The 16,848-nt window shown below is 37.8% G+C and overlaps 1 protein-coding gene across 2 annotated transcripts; it reads left to right on the forward strand.

Moving 5' to 3' along the window:
- The first annotated feature begins 1,415 nt into the window (after positions 1 to 1,415).
- znf280d (zinc finger protein 280D) lies at positions 1,416 to 15,868 on the forward strand. 2 transcript variants are annotated; one of them, XM_028443181.1, is made up of 18 exons: positions 1,416 to 1,619; positions 4,590 to 4,714; positions 6,183 to 6,382; positions 6,466 to 6,565; positions 6,689 to 6,901; positions 6,992 to 7,066; positions 7,191 to 7,297; positions 8,113 to 8,288; positions 10,181 to 10,338; positions 10,416 to 10,516; positions 10,606 to 10,752; positions 11,414 to 11,548; positions 11,644 to 11,843; positions 12,292 to 12,432; positions 12,547 to 12,615; positions 12,691 to 12,806; positions 12,901 to 12,922; positions 13,662 to 15,868. In XM_028443181.1, exons 2-18 carry the CDS (start codon positions 4,597 to 4,599, stop codon positions 14,113 to 14,115), a joined length of 2,532 nt encoding a protein of 843 aa, XP_028298982.1. In that variant the 5' UTR covers positions 1,416 to 1,619; positions 4,590 to 4,596; the 3' UTR covers positions 14,116 to 15,868. The 2 variants fall into 2 exon arrangements, with proteins under 2 accessions (XP_028298982.1, XP_028298980.1); XM_028443179.1 differs by having other exon boundaries at positions 1,417 to 1,619; positions 12,898 to 12,922.
- The last annotated feature ends 980 nt before the right edge of the window (positions 15,869 to 16,848 follow it).

The following is a 16,848-nucleotide window of genomic DNA, read 5'->3' on the forward strand; positions in this document are numbered from 1 at the left end:
ATCTCTCAGTCTTTATTGACGGAGTGTACTTGCAGTTTTCTTCATTTTTCGCTTACATTCCAAAGCTTCTTGATCTAATTGTAGTTTAGTTTTTTCTGAATTGACCTTAGAAGTGAATGTGTGCACTGTGCATGCAATTGATGTTAGACAGATCTATGGACACAGGTCCGATAGTGGAGCCCAGAGTTCACAGCAAACATGGTGATGCTGCTTTTAGTTGTTATGCTGCAAATAAGTGGAACAAACTGTCAGCAGAGCTGAAGTCAGCGTTTAATGGGAATATTTTTGATTCCAAGTTGAAGGCTTTCTTCTTTATCTCTACTGTGTATGACTGAGAGGGAGTTTTTTAATCATATTATTGTTGATTTAAAGTTCTTACTGCTGATTTTAATGTTCTTAATGATTTTTAAACCAGGGGTTCTCTACTGGTCTCACCCTGGGACCCACATTTTTCCACGGCCGTTAAATCACGACCCACATTTTTCAAAACTAGCTGTTGAAAACACACATTCTCTTTTTTTAAACATAAATCTTTATATTTTGTGCAACATGCACTTCACAGTATGTCTGTCAAAAGAAAGAGTTTCTTTCAAAATAAAAGACAAGTCCAACATGAGAGTCTTAGTATTTATTTATTTATTTATCAGCTGTTCGCGACCCACTCAATAGAGGTTCGCGACCCACCAGTTGAGACTCACTGTTTTAAACAGTTAAATATTTTCTGCTGCACTTTTAAATTGCGTAATGAACGTAACGTAGTTTAGGGTTAGGTTTACGGTTACGTTTAGGTTTAGTTAGTCCGTAATGTAGTTTAGGGTTAGGATTACGGTTAGTTAGTCCGCAACATAGTTTAGGAATATATGTATTAATAGCAAGCAGAAGTACAAGTATGTAGCGTCTTAATCACGTGACCTATCACGTCACCTAAAATGGCCAATGAGGGGTGCTACGTATGGATAGAATGTCTGTATGTTGATACGGACCACTGCCTAAATTTGATTACTTTTCATACTAGATCTTTGCATCAGTATGTAATTTTGGTTAGGTTGTCTCCAATGACGTATGAAAGATCCAGCAGGTGTCAGTGTTTAGCCGCAGCGACACAGTATCGATACAGTATCAATGCAGTTTGGGTAATGTGATAACGTTTCACGAGGCCTCATCTACCCATCACTACTTTTACTTATACTTGAGTACATTCTCAATCAAGTAACAGTACTTCTACATGAGTAGGATATGTCAGTACTCTTTACACCTCTGCCTGAGCCTGCTGGGAGTGGGATATATGCTCTGGTGCTTCGTATAAAAGTCAAGAAGTATTGAATAAAGCTAAACTGCTTGACTTTACTGCTGCACAGATTGTTTAGGTGTGTTCACCAGATGACGTTCATTCTCTCTGATGTCTGGGTAGGAACGTAGGAGCTGAACGGGGAGCTCAGAGGACCATCTGCCGTCTGATTGGTGCGCACTGACCGAGTGCTTCCGCCGCTCAGGCCCAACGTGCATTCTGTGTACAAACACAGCCATTGACTCTCACCGTCTTCCGGAGGCTCCAGGACCCGGTACCTTCCTCTGGGATTCTGCACTACTGTCTAAACACCAGGCTGAGTGTTCAGGAGGTAGGCTGAAGTACTAATGCTGCAGTCTTTGTCCCATTGCACCAAACCAGACCCGGTGCTAGCATGTTCACGGGGGCTAGCTAACCCCCGGAGCACTGGAGCTGTGATCACAAACATATTGATGCAGGCTCAGAGTTACATTGTGCACCGGTTTTACAATATGAAGCTGTAGGAAACAGTCTAGTGTTGCTCTAGGAGGCTACAGTAAAGTGAGGCGGTCTGGAATAGCGTTAGCATTAGCATTAAGTGGATAGACTGGTGCTCAGGCTAACACAACATTAGCTCATGCTAGCTGTTGGCCAAATAAGGGGAAGGCATCTGATGTTAGCTTAAACAATTGTGATTGAATGAAAAGGCAAGTGTGTGGGGTTCGTGACATTATTCTAACAAGCTACACATACATTTATACCGGTCACTTATTTGCTTTTGTTCCCCAGGATGTGTTTAGGCCTGGGCCTATTTATCACTAAGTTACCCCCTCTCAGAGGAGGACAAGCATGCTGTATACTTGTTACGTATGTGGTTTTGATGTTGGATTTAAAGTGTGTGCAGCACTTTTCATCTTTTTTTTATTGTTTTTCCAACATAATTCCAGGCGCTTAATGCGCTTGCGCAAAGGGACCGTAAAATGTTGCTACGTAAACAAAATCACTCGCTGACATCATTACATAGTCAGTTATTGGTGTTAATCAGTGTTCAATAACTTTAACTATTTGGTGTTGCTGTTGCAAACGTAATATAGTTAAAGTGGTCGAAACAGTAGATTGGAAGTTACAGCCATATTTAATGGATTTCATTGTAGTTGTTGTTTTCCTTATCCATAGTTAATGCCTATGTAGCTGTTTGCTTTTGTTGGCAATTCACTTTCTTCAAAAATAGTGAACAGATGTATTATTTGTAATTTGTTAATTTAATGATATTAATAGATAAGCTTAGCTATAGAATGAGTATATAACAAGCTTCCTCACGGTTCCTTAACGGGATCCTCCAAGTTTGGCCTAAAATCTTAGAAATGTACTTATTAGAACATCTAAGTGGGCGTGCACTGTAGCTGTTCCCACTCAACGTGAAGCCAAAATACGCACTTAAGTGCACTGCCATTTTGTGAATTTGGTGTCATTTTGGAGCCAGAGTCTGCGCAGTAGGGTCCGGTGGGAAGAGCCCTGGTTACACGCCCCGCCCATTTAGCGTACTGCCCTGATGAGTTACGCAGCCCAGCTACGCCACAAACTTAAAGCTGGGGTACTCGATTTATATTCTTTAATAAAAAAAAAGTTCTTATTAGCATCATATAGTATATCGTAAAAGTAATAATTTCTAAAAAAATAAATAAATAAATAACATAAAATAAAAATGTACATCTGCGTGCTGTCTGTGCCTTATAATTAAGTATTTTGTGTGCATCCTTTTGCGTGGCAACGTGTTTTACTGATTTCATGCACTTCCGTGAGAGGAGGAGACTGGGAGGGATTATCAGAGTAGGAGATGGGATTTATGGTTCGAATTCAGCCATGCCCTCTTTCATGGTTCAAGAATCAGGTAGTGTAGCTTTAAGTGTCTTTCCCACTGGAATTTCTACCAACGTCTAGTTCAGATGATCAGATCATAGAAGTTAGTACTAGTACTAGTAGCTCAAAAAAGATGAAAAAACTGAATGGAAAAGTTTTTCCTTCTCAACGTAACTGCTTATGCTATTCACAAAGAAAGCTACGCAAGATCCGAGGCTGTCAATCATCGTCATATATGACTGTAAATCCTGTTTTTCAATTTCAAATAACTTATTTAAAACAAACTTCACAGAAAAATGAGCACTTGAACACAATGTAGGGTGATAATAACTAATGATCACAGCAGAGTTTAGGTTTGGAAAAAAAATATGTGACGAGTATTTTAACTTTACAGTTTATGGCCTATACTGCAGCCAGTCAGCAGGGGGAGCTCTAAAATAAAGTTTCACTTCCTTGGGAGGATGTTCCCTTCTATCTTTTTTCAGTCTATGAACAAAACATATTATTATGGGACTACCTTACAGTTTTAGAGCCTGTGTTCCATTATCTTCAAATCACATAATTGGTGACATCACATCACCCCACTGCCTGTAAACATCCCATTGTTTTCTATCAGCCTGCTTTTTACATCATTTAGCAACTTTTTTAGTCAAAATGCCAACTTTTGCTGCTTTTGCTTTGTCTGAAAAATCAGGAAAAGTTAAAGATGCTGATGTAACCCACTTTTGTTTACCGAAAGAGAATTAAAAACTGCTGTGAACCGAAACAAATCTGTGACCACAGAGGGCGACAGTTCCAACAGAGAAGAAAGGCTCTCCTAAGGGACCTTTGTCTCCCCTTAAACAGTGCGTAGCTGATGCTCTGGTGGCTGAAGGTAGTGAGTAATCATGGACTGTTGAAGGACCCCCACCCAAAAGGACTTCTATCCTTAAGGTTTGTGTCTCTTAAACAGTCTGTGATTACTGGCTAACTTCTAAAACAGTCCAACTAGACACCACCCGGCGTGAATCGGTACAGACCATGAATGCAGCGCCACAATCCTACTGAAAAATCTAACTTCAAGTTTATTGATAACTTTAATCTGTTCTGGAAACATGTTTACCTATTCAAAAAGGACTGTCTCCATCCTAACCCACTGGGACCATAATTGGTATCATATCTTTTGGTGTTTCAGTTCTTGGTTTTCAGCCTTAGTTTCCTCATTTTCAGTTTTCGGTGTCAGGCAAGAATTTTTATTTCAGTGAGTTGCTAGTGCATAGGTAATGTGTTCAATGTGTTAGGATTTTGTGACTGATGGATGTTTTTTACGTAGCCTACAGTTATTTTTAGTGCAGTTTATATATTTATATGGAAATTTTTTAATAAATAGTAATTGATATGTGGATGTGGAAGACTTGAAGGCTTTAAGGACTTAACTGTAGCTGATGAGTGTTGGATTATTCTGTTTTCTTTTTTTCCTCAGGTCCACCATGTCTGAACTTTTTATGGAGTGTGTTGAGGAAGATCTGGAGCCATGGCAGAAACCAGCTCCCGATATTCAAGTTATAGACGATGATGATGACGAGCCCATTTTCGTTGGAGTGGTGTGTAAGTGAAAAAACTCTTCATCCACGAATGGTGCATTTGAATACATTTGTTTGGGGTTTCAGGTATTGCTTTTCATTGTCAGAGTAAAAAAAACAACCTATGTTGGCCATTAGACATGAAAATGTACCCAGGGATGTCCAGAAGTGTAGGCGGCAGGCGGAATCGCCTACTACTCTCTTTCTGGCTGCCTTCTACTCATAAACATGTTCATAAATGATTCCTTACCCCTTTACCACCTAAAGAATATCTGTAATATGACGTGAATATCTGTAAAAGTTACGTTTTTCTACGAGCTGTGTTTGCTAGCGCATAGAATCTCTTCTTCACTGCGCAGAATAGCTGCATCCCAACCAAACACTGCGTTACCAGCGCCCTCTGCTGGTCGCAACAAATATCTGGCGGCTGCAACTGAAGGAAAGCAATCATTCTCTCTAAACATTTCCCCAATAATATAATACATCTTAACATTTACAACATTACTGAATTCAACTAAATTAAATAAACATTATCTTTAAGAACGATTCAACAAAGAAAACAGTTGCTGGTAAGAATAATTCACTGGCCAAATTTGAAAAAAGTAGATTTTGAAGGGGTTTTTAATTCTTCTCGATGGAATTGAATACGTATTTTTTTTTAAACATTCATGATCAATATCATCATGAATTAAAAGTCCTGTATTCAGGGTACTGGGTTACTAAAATTAAAAATGTAACGGTATATGTAAGATATATTATGAATATTAATGTATATTGATACAACTAAATATATTACCAAAACCAGCTACAAGCATTCTACAGAGGACTACTAAGAGACCAAGCACCCATACTACTGGTATTCTATAAGTTGGTACATTTGGGTTAGGGTTACACTGGAAAGAGGTAAACTGATAATGATGCTCAATTATTTGTCATCATTATCATGGATACCAGATTTCAACTTGTAAATGGATCACGCAAACAAAAACTAGGTGAGAAAATACATCATGCTAAGAAAAGCACTACAAAATAGACAGAAGAAAAGCCACAATTACACTAATATAATGCACCAAAAGCCACCATATAGCATCATTTTTGCAAAATTTTCCGGGGGGGTTGCGCTTCATCGGCGCGCAGCAGCAGCAACTTGCTGCGACCTTTAGCCTTCTCCTTTTTTTAAGCCTTTCTGAACATCTCTGGTACCTGTTGTCACACGCCTTGTGTAGAATATAAAGTTTTATTTTAAGATAGTATAAACAAAGCTAAATTGTTGACATACTTTATGTGGTATAATGGTTAAGGAACTGGGTTCGTAATCAGATGATCACCAGTTTGAATCCAACCTGGGCCATCACTGTGGGATGTGGAGCAGGTCTCTTAACCCTAACTGCTTGTGTTGTACGTCGCTTTGGGAAAAGAAAAAAGCTTTAGCACCTGCTAAATGAAATTGTAATTTTGTTCCTTTGCTCTTTTTTTGTTCTTTCTGCTTGTAGCAAAAAACCAAAAGGACAGTCAACCAATTTCTCTTCAGAGGAGCGGTGCTGGAAAGCCAGAAATAAAGCCCCCTGCTCCCCAAACTGCTGTTGGCCCACCTCCAATTGTCTTGCCATTGAATATTGCGGGCAATGCAGTGCATTCAGCATCACCGACACTGACAACAGTCAGTCCTCGGCCTGTTATTGTTAATAACCAGGTATTCATGGTTTTAGATTTATTGTTTGCCAAATAGAACTTAACAAAAACCTGTCAAGTGTTAACTTGTTACTGTTTCTTCAGGGCTTTATCGTCACCTCTCCACAAATAGTAAACAACAGGGACTTCATTGCATCTTTTGGAACACAGTACCCTCCAGGGACATCATTTACAATTGTTCCAGGTAAATTATAATGACTTCAAATGTTAGAAATAACAATGTATCTTTTAAATACTCTAATTTACATGTTGTTGTTGTTCTTTAGCTACTCTGCATTAACCAAACACCCTGCTCTGCTTCTGTCAGCTGGACAGCAGCAGATTTTTCAACAGGTCCCCATCGTACCGAGTGCGGTCCACAGACCTCAGGTGCAACAAATCAGCAACAACATAGTGACGTTGTCAAATGTTCAAATTCCTACGGTGTACACCGCAACGGCTAATCAGCTTCAGTTTAGCAAGCCTAATCACCACACACTCCAGACCTTTTCTGCACCCGTGGTCCACAACATTAACAAAGGTAGATTTAAATGTGCAGCCAAGATTTTATATTGCCACTGAATTAGCAAGTAACCATAAGAATAAAATGCTTTTAACTTCGTTTTTACAGATGAAACCGTAGCCAAACGAGGATTGACATCAAATGAAAGTGACTTTGAAGCGAAGAAACTAAAGCTTAACATGTGTAAGTTTGGTGCTCTGGAATTAAGTGAAGTTAATCAAGCCATATAACCTTAACTGTAATTTTCTCTGTTTCTATGATATGTAAAAATGTTGTAAATTAGTTATTTTCTTTTTGTTTTTGTCAGTAACACCCAAAGTTACTGTCAGATTGGAAAATGGCTTTGTATCAACCAAGTGCCCCAACTGTCAGAAAGAACTGCAATCAGAGGAGGCCCTGAAGTTTCACATGGCGGTGAGTAAAGTACCTGATGAGCAAGAGCTGGAAAAAGGTAATGTTATAACAGTCAGGGTTAGGGGTGGAAACTTCTGTGTACCTCACGATATGCGATACAAAGCTCACGATATGACGATACTGCAATTATTGATATATTAGTCAGAAATCAATCTACGATAATCTGACATAACAAGAAAAAAAGATTAAGTGGAAAAAATACAATTTTTATTTTATATCTCTGAAAGACAATAAATTGAAGAAGTGTCCTATGAACATTGACATATTTTAGTGCAACATTTAATGTCAACATACCAATGTAAATGAATAAGTATCTCCAATAGTGCTTTCTGTAAACAAAAAATAGGGTAATTTTTTACCAGTGACACCATTATAGTGCAATATTCCTGTAAACAATATACTGGTTCCTTCAACAAACAGTAACAACATTGCTGTGAAGACCTACCTGTACATTTTAGTGACAAAGCAGAAAAGATTTAAAAAAAAAAAAAAACAAATACATTTTTTTTTTTTTTTTTTTAAATCAATACAGATAATCGATAGTGCGAAAAAGTATCGTGCTATATCGTCACACTCCTAGTCAGGGTTACCAAATCTTTAGAAAATAAGATTCATAAATATTTTGGGTTTTTTTTTTTCAAATTTAAATTTGATTATTTCAGTTTTTTAAAAAAAATCTTCATGCAGTTTAAGCAATTGGAATAAATGTCCATGCGTCTGAGGTCATAGTATCAGGTGGTTGTTTTGTTTTTTCATCTTTAAATGTTACTTTTAAAGAGGTGCCATTGAAACGGCTGTTTTTTCTTCCTTTTTAGACTTGCAATTTAATGACTAAAAATCCTTCAGCACTGAACACAAACAAGCGCATCATGCTGGTGTCTGAGTTTTACTACGGCAGCTTTATGGGAGAGGCACACAAGAGAAACGCTCAGAAGACAAACACCACATTTAAATGTCAAAGCTGCCTCAAGATTCTGAAAAACAACATCAGGTATGTGAGCTTCTGATAATGTTCAGTTGATTGTTTTTTCTATCACTCAACATTTCTTGGGTTTCTAACTCTGTTCCTGTAGAGCCAGGGTCATGCATGTGTTTAGGTATTTCTAAGCATTAACACACCTGAACCTGATTAGTTTGCTATCACCCAGCCTTGTACAAGATCAAATATCACTAACGATAAAGAAATTGAGAATTCAAGGCAGATTGGAACTGAAAGGACCAAAAATGAAAAATAAAAAAAATCATGTCAATATACTGTATAAATCGAATGATATTCCCTGACTGCAGCTTTCCTACAGATGGATAATGATATCACAGCATTTTCCCTCATGAGCCTGGAGATGAAAAATGGTAGTGGTTAAGGTTGTGTCCAAATGGTTCCTTTGATTGAAGAACTTTTCTTTCACACTTTGTAAAAAAAAAAAAAAAGCTTCCGTAAGCTACTTTTAATGGTGAAAAGCATTTGTATCAGGAGCACACTCTCATGGTTAAGGTCGTAGGTCGTCCACAGTGAGTTTTCTATTAGAGGCTGAGGAAGCACAATGTACAGGGTGAAAAATGGGCTGGCTCCTGCAGGAAGGTGTGAAGGAGGGGCTCACTGCCACCTCGGGGCACTGCATCATTAGGCTAACTAGAAATCTTTGTGTAATTGCTGATACTTAAGCAACCATTATACATGCTTAGGAAGAGAGATGCAGAACGAGAGCTTCATTTATCTTAAAAACCTCTGGGATGTGAGCGTAACCGCTGCATGCACATGACTATTTAGATCAGCCTGCATTACTTTATTTAAATGCCTCTTAATCATAACCGACTGTGGTAAATATTCCTTAGCTAATCAAACACAAGTCATACCCCGTTTTTGGTTTAATTTCTGACTTTAAAAAAGGAGTTGTCTGTAATCTGGGTTATCATTGTTAGTTTTTTGGAAGGGTCTATGATATTGCAATGTTTCAAACATTTTCTTTGTTGGCACAGCATTAAAGATGCATCTGGTATCAGTTGTCAGGCTGCTGGGATTCAAATGTTATTCAAGTTTGATTAAAAAAAAAAAAAGTTGTAATAATTTTCCATTTAATGCTTTAAAAATTTCTCAAATTAATCCTTTTTGTGAATAGGGACTGTATTAATGTTTAGTAACAATATAGTATAATGCAGGGCTTTTTAAAGTGTGGGCGCCACAGTTTTTACGGAAAGTCACTACGTTTGTGGAAAAGATTATTACTCAAAAGAGGAGAACAAAGGAGAACTCACTGTCCCACACTCCTGGTATAATGTATTCTAGATGGTAGATAGCTATTTTATTATTTAACAAAGAAGTAGGCCTGGGCAATTAATCAAGATTTAAAATTACAATATCGATTATAACGATATGTTTTATATTATTGCTTATTTTGTATTGAAATACTTGTTTAAGGAGCCGCTGCTTTTGCCACTTCTCAGAACAGCATGAGTAGCACAGTGAGATGGATTGCTGAGTTCATCCTAACCCAGACCTACCCATAAACAAGCCACAGTACAGAGCTCACTCACATGTGCTGTCCCTTATAGGAGAAGAAGCCAAAAGTGGCACATCAGAAAAGTTAACTCAGAATTGTCTTTCTGGAAAGACTTTGAGTTAAAAATATCGCCATTTATATCGTATAAAATACTAAAAAATATTGAGATATGAATTTTGGTCCATATCGCCCAGCCCTATGAAGTACAATTTCCTGGTAAAATATATAAATAGTGTCTGCCTGTAATACTAAACATGTCATTTGCCATGCAGATCAGTAACTTGTGCAGTCAGCGATTAGGAGAGACACATTACTTAGATTATTCATTATTATTCATTCAAAATCTTTCTTCCTTTGTGTCTTTCTCTCCCCATCAACTCCACAGGTATATGAACCACATGAAACACCACCTGGAGCTTGAGAAACAGAACAGTGAGAGCTGGGAAAGCCACACCACCTGCCAGCACTGCTACCGACAGTACATGACTCCATTCCAGCTGCAGTGTCACATCGAGAGTGCTCATAGTCCCATTGAATCTACAAGTACGCCACAATGATTGCTCGTCCCATCAGTTACTGTGTTTAACTCATTTGCTGTGACGTCCCATTCCCTCTCTCAGCAAACTGTAAGATTTGTGAGCTGGCGTTTGAGTCGGAGCAGGTGCTCCTGGAGCACATGAAGGCGAACCACAAGCCCGGGGAGATGCCGTATGTCTGTCAGGTCTGGTTCTCATCTCTGGGAGTTTAATCTCAGTGTACATGCAACACAACATGAATCATAAGTGACAGAAAGTTTGTTTCATTTTACAGGTGTGCAATTACAGGTCATCTTTCTTCTCGGATGTGGAAACACATTTTCGAACTGTCCATGACAACACTAAAGACCTCATGTGTCCCTTCTGTCTCAAAGTCCTTCGAAGCCCTCACATTTACATGCAGCACTACATGAAGCATCAGGTATGAGGCTTATTTATAAATAGAATTCATGTTCAATATGAGCATTTTAAATGGAATAAAGCAAAGTCTAGTTGATAATTTCTTGGTATATGTTTAAAAGTTCAGATTCTGATGGGTTTTGTTTTAGCTGATTACCAACTTGTAAATATATACGTAAGTGGTTTAGTGTTTCTTTAGTTCCACAGGATTTTGATGGAAAAATAAATATTTTTCATTGATTGACAATGGAAAAGATTTATACACAGGGTTTCCACAGGCATGAAATTCCTTAAAAAGTTATGGAATTTGAAAAAAACGATTTTCCAGTCTTGAAAAGTCACTTAATATTTCAACTGTTTTGGAAATATATTCTATTTTTTATTTAATGTTTAAAATATGGTTAACCCCAAAGATGTTAAACATTATCTCAAAGTGAAAGTGCTGCATACCGGCAGCATAATTTAGCTCAAATTCACTCTCCGCTTCATTTATATAACTGTGCGTAGGTAAGATCACTTCAGCTGGTGTACGCTAAAAACCAGGAAGTGCATAAGCAAAAAAAATATCTTAGCACTTCAGAACTAAGTCATTGAAATTTGTTAAATGTTATGGAAAGGTTTAGGAAAATCATTGATAAAAAAGTGTGGGAATCCTGTATACACTCAATGTTTTTGTGTTTCAGAATAAATCAATCCATCGTTGTGGAAAGTGCAGACTTAACTTCCTCACCTACAAGGAAAAAGTAGAGCACAGGACTCATGTTCACAAGACTTTTAGGAAGCCCAAAGCGTTGGAGGGTCTTTCTCCGGGTACAAAGGTCTGAAGTAGTCAGCATGGCTTTTTTTTTTTTAACATTATGTAACGTATTTGTGGTCAATTATAAATACAGTATGTCTTTGTGTCTGCTTGCAGATTACAATCCGAGCCTCACTTACAGGAAAGGGACCGATGCCTCCAGCTTCATCAGATAAATCTAGTCTGGTCATCAGTACTGTCCCTCAACCTTTCAACCAAAAACCAGTCATGTCTGTAGCAGGAAAACCCAAGACACCACTGACCAAGAAGGAAGCCAATCGGAAGATTCAAAACAACTTGGCTCTGAGGAACCTCAGGTTGTAAATGATGTACAACCTCACCTAGAGTTTTTTTATGTTTCTACTTTTATCAAATTCAGCTCATCCATGTCATTTGAGATGAATTAGAATGAATTGATTCAGGATAATTTACAATATCAATAGATTTGTACCTGTTATAATCTATTATATAGCTCAGCTACTGATTTAAGCCTTAGAATTGTTCAGGGTTTTTGGTTTTCTTAAAGCTCCTCCTCCAGGTCTGCATGAAAGGAGCTAATTAATGGACATCATTAAAGCCAAGCAGTACACAACATGGCTAATTGTGTTTTCAATTAATTCTCTTGACACCCTCCATTAGGCTGACTAAATACTGTTTATTGTAAAGAAAGAAAGGCTTTCTTTAAAGAGTTCATCAATATATGCACCACAAAGGGTGGGGTATTAAGATCATGTTCAACATTCTTTTTTATTCATTTGTTTTCAGAGTTGGTGCCAGAAGTTACACTTGCATTGAATGCTGCAGTAAAATTGATGACTTCGTCACTCATTTTCCAATTATTTCAAATTGTGGTGCATGTCATTATCGGACTAGTTGCAAAAATTCCATTGGGGACCATATGATAAGGTAAGTAAAAATGTTGATTTATGTTCTACAGTATCTACACACATCAACTTCTATGATTTAGTGAAGTTGTTGCCATTTATTGCAGCATGTCTTCTTTTGGTTCCTCCTCTTCAGATTTCACAGCACGGTTGCCAAGAACAGACCTTTGAAAATGGATCATATGAAACCCCCCGCCACGTTGAAGTAAGCAGTTTCAACACCTCCCATAAAGACAAGTCGGCTTGAAACTAATTACAACTGCTGGTTTCTCTAATGCAGGTTAACTCTGGTCTGTCTCAACTGTGACTTCAGGCTGTATGGAACAGCAGGTGACTGGATGACCAAACATTTGGCTGATCGTCCAAATCACACGTGCAAAGTCATTCAGGAGAGAAGTAGGATGCTTTATTTTCAAACACTGAGTTATTGCTCCTATGAAATGTAACCGCCTTTTTATGTAAACTATTGTTCTTGTTTTTAATCCAGCAGATTACAAAGCCAAAGAAAGAGTGTGAGTACTGACATCTACAACTTGGACATGATTTCTTTATGGCAGGGTTGTCTTACTCATTTTAGTTCAGGAGCCAAATACGGACCAGTTCGATCACAAGTGGGCCACAGATTTTAAGGAGGAAAACGAACGATTTCAACAGTAATGTGCTCAAGTTTGCACTTCCAGTTATAAATTAGACAAAGTATGGAAGGCATCAACAATATCTAAGCAATAAGTGACTGATACTCAATTGTCTATTGATTTGGTTTTTTTTTTTGGCCAATTTTTAATCAATTTGGGGATATTTTGTGGAATAATTTGAGAGATGTTGCATGGATTTTGTTCTTTCAACAACAATTTACAACTGAAATATTTGGTAATTTACACAATGATTCAAGGTTTCTCTGTCATTTTCACTTTTTTCTGCGAGCCGAGTCAGATCCTTTGAAGGGCCAGATTTGGCCCCCGGGCCTTGAGTTTGACACATAAGCTTTATGGCTTTTATTTTGACTACCAAATATTCTCGTCAGCCATTTCCTGTCACCTTCTTACAACAGCAATATTGACAAATCAAATAATATCTGACAGTGTCCTAACTATTAATACTATAAAGAATCATAATCAGTTGATGACTTTCATCATAACCCAGTAGCTGTTAAATGTTTAATATTTATTTAGAATGTATTTAGTTTTTTATGGTTCAAAGATGTGTTTCAGGATGTGTGTAACTAGTCTCTGCTCACCTCCATGTGTTTAGGCCTCTCCACGCATTTCAACACACGAATGTGCAAGGGAGTCGGGTGAACTCACGAGCAGCTCGGAGTCTGAAGAGCACGGATGAGAAGCAGGTTCCTAGTTTCACATCAGGAGATGAAACCACTGCCACTGTTGACCAACCAGAATCCGAGCCGATGCCAGAATCCGAGCCGATGTCTGAATTGGAGCTGATGCGAGAATCGGAACCGATGCCAGAATTGGAACCGATGCCGGAACCAAAGCTGATCCCATCGGCAGTCGACCAGGATACGGCTCCCACTGAGATGAGTGAGATCAAAGGCTCAACTGAAGAAGAACTTTCCCAGCATGCTCCATCATTGTCCTCTGAGAAGGATCTGCCTTCAGATGTGTGCGACGATTCGGAGAAAACACAAAATACTGACAAGACTTCAACCTCCGAGCATACGACTGAGGAGCAATCCAAAGTCAACTGAACTTGTACGTCATGCAACCTTTGACTTTGGCTGACCTTCATGTTGCAAAACAAAAGATATTGTGTTTCTTCTTCAACTGCAACACTACACTATTAGTTTTTGCCAAGAAAAGAATAACTGAGCGATATTGACTTGCTTTCAGCCAATGACTGTCAGTCCTTTGTCCCATGTTATAGGACTGGTCACGATGTCTGAGTTTTTATTCTCTGATACATTAATGACTCGCCTATTTAAGAATGTTGTTACTGTTGGAGATTAGTCCATGTCTTTTAAAAACAAAATAGAGGTTGTGCTCTGCTAACATTCACTTTATTCTGATTGAACATCCTTCAGTGAGACGTTTCTGTTCCAGCAGCATTAAAAATGCTTACATGCTTTATTGAGTGTTTGTAATTCAACGTCAACCTCTTTGTCATTTCTACTGTTTCTGTTTTCTGTGATGTCACTCCATCATGTCCAGACTGGGTTTTTACAGCATTGAAAAGAATGGATGTTTTTGTTATTTTAGACCCAATCCAACTTAATTTGGGTCAGCTTCAAACTCATTTTGTTTGTAAACATTTTGAATATTTGTTCAGAATTATGTTATCGCCTAAAGCTGTAAAATGTCTAGATTTAGACAGTGTCTCAGAGTATGCCTGACAACGTTATTTGGCGAAGTGCTGCCTCTGTGTCCTCTCCACCAATCATGATGTTTAAATATGAGAATGAGGTCATCATTGGATCTTAAACCAAATTCAATTTGTTGATAATTTTAAGTGAACAACTCGACGACACAGCTTCTTCCTGAGTTTTTCTAAAAAGCAAAATGTTAATTACCCGTCATGTTGGATCTTTTACATCTGCAGTGTCGACTCAGCCGGAAAACACAGAGTAAACTTTAAATCATGTAAACACTTTAAACTACAGATTTGAAACATTTATCAGCTTTTGGCTTTTTTAGAAAATATACTTTAACAGTATATTTAACGTCTCTTTAAGTCCTGTCGACAGAGGACCCACAACAAGCATTGTTTTATAAAAGAGGGCAATAGGATGTAAACAATGATATATTTTCCAATTTATGAATGTTGGCCTTTCAGTTTGAAGTTTTGTATTTTGGGGAGTTTTCTGGCAAATTTAATCAGCCATGTCGGACATTGTGGTGGGTGGGAATGGGCGTGTGCACTGTATGTTTGACACACCTGATCTAGTTTTCAAACATGGGAAAACACACTGTGATTATATGTCTGCACATAAACAGTTATTTTAAACCCGCATAAACTGTAACCTTACTACATGTATAGATATAGGAATTACATTTTCTTATCAAATGAGGAAACATTTTTCATATAACATGGAGAGGACAATATTCCAGTGATGTTGAATATAAAGGTGGGATAAGGCAGTGCCAGTTTGTACTGGGAATGTAAACTGGCTAAATGGTGCTCATATTTAACACCTGTGTTTGTACAAGTGTGTCAGTGACTCGACTGTTGCCTTTAATGTTGCTTGAAACGCTTTTTCCCTTATCCTGGGGTTTTATTGTGTGATTGTGTGGCTTATTGTGTCAAAACAAATATTTGTCTTCATAGTTTGAAAAAGGCTTTGTAAATACAGTAGAAGAGCAAGTGTGTAAATGCTTCTGTCTGTGAAGGCTCCATTACTGTATCTCTTCCAAACTGTTTTGAACACAATCTCTTGAGGTATTGTCTTCATCTTTAGACACATTTCTTAACCACTTCTTTATTATGTAATTAAATCTTTAATAGAATAGTTGTCTCTTTTTTTTTTTTTAACCCTTGCAGATATTTTCTAATGCAGCCACACCACACACTCTACAAGTATTCTGTAGATTTTGATCCATCTGTTTTTTTAAGCGTTGGGTGTGTGCACCCAATCAGGTTGTTTATGAAAGAAACATTTAAATATATTGGCACATGTAAGATGCAAACTGCTCTGCATTAGTGACACTCCAACAATAACATGACAACCCAATGCATCACTGAGCAGTGAGAAAAAAAAAACCTAAATCATCTTAAAATGTGATCAACATGGTTATTTGCAAGTGTTCATGAATATTTGGTGCCGTTATTAGAATATTGTATTCCTTTAAAACAAGATGATCCATTAGTTCTCATCCATAATGAGTTGAAGTAGGCGCTTCTGGTTTTTCTCGTCTTTTGATAAACACCTAGCCAATACAATCAGTGGCTTTTTAAAATGTATATTTTAATGTCAAAAAGGATTTGTGTGCAATTTTGTAAAATCTTTGTTCCAAAGAAGAAAGTGGGACGTCATCACTGTAGAGGTAGGACTGATGACAACATCACTGAGTTTGTTGACTCAGGGGTGGTGGACGTAGGACTGATGACATCATCACTGTGGAGGTAGGACCGTAGACTCGGGAGGTGGGGCGTCCAGACAAATCCAACGTTGCACACCCTTGAACCAAGCAGCAGCCATGTTGAAACTCTCAGGTAAGTCTGATCCTGATCCGCAGATACATTTGAGGAACACACACACACAGACAGACATTCCATGCTTTTATAGAGACATAATATATAATCAATGCTGAATATAACAGATAAGAAATAGCTAAATTATTGGTTTCCTAACTATGGCTGATCGTTTAACCCATTCATATAAAACATGATTTTCATTTTTCAGTAAGAAAGCAATAATTTAGTTTTTACTAATACGTTTTATATATACTGATCAAAATAAACACACATATATGGTTGGGTAATGCAT

The sequence above is a fragment of the Gouania willdenowi genome, chromosome 3 (assembly GCF_900634775.1).
Source record: "Gouania willdenowi chromosome 3, fGouWil2.1, whole genome shotgun sequence".
Lineage (NCBI taxonomy): Eukaryota > Metazoa > Chordata > Actinopteri > Blenniiformes > Gobiesocidae > Gouania > Gouania willdenowi.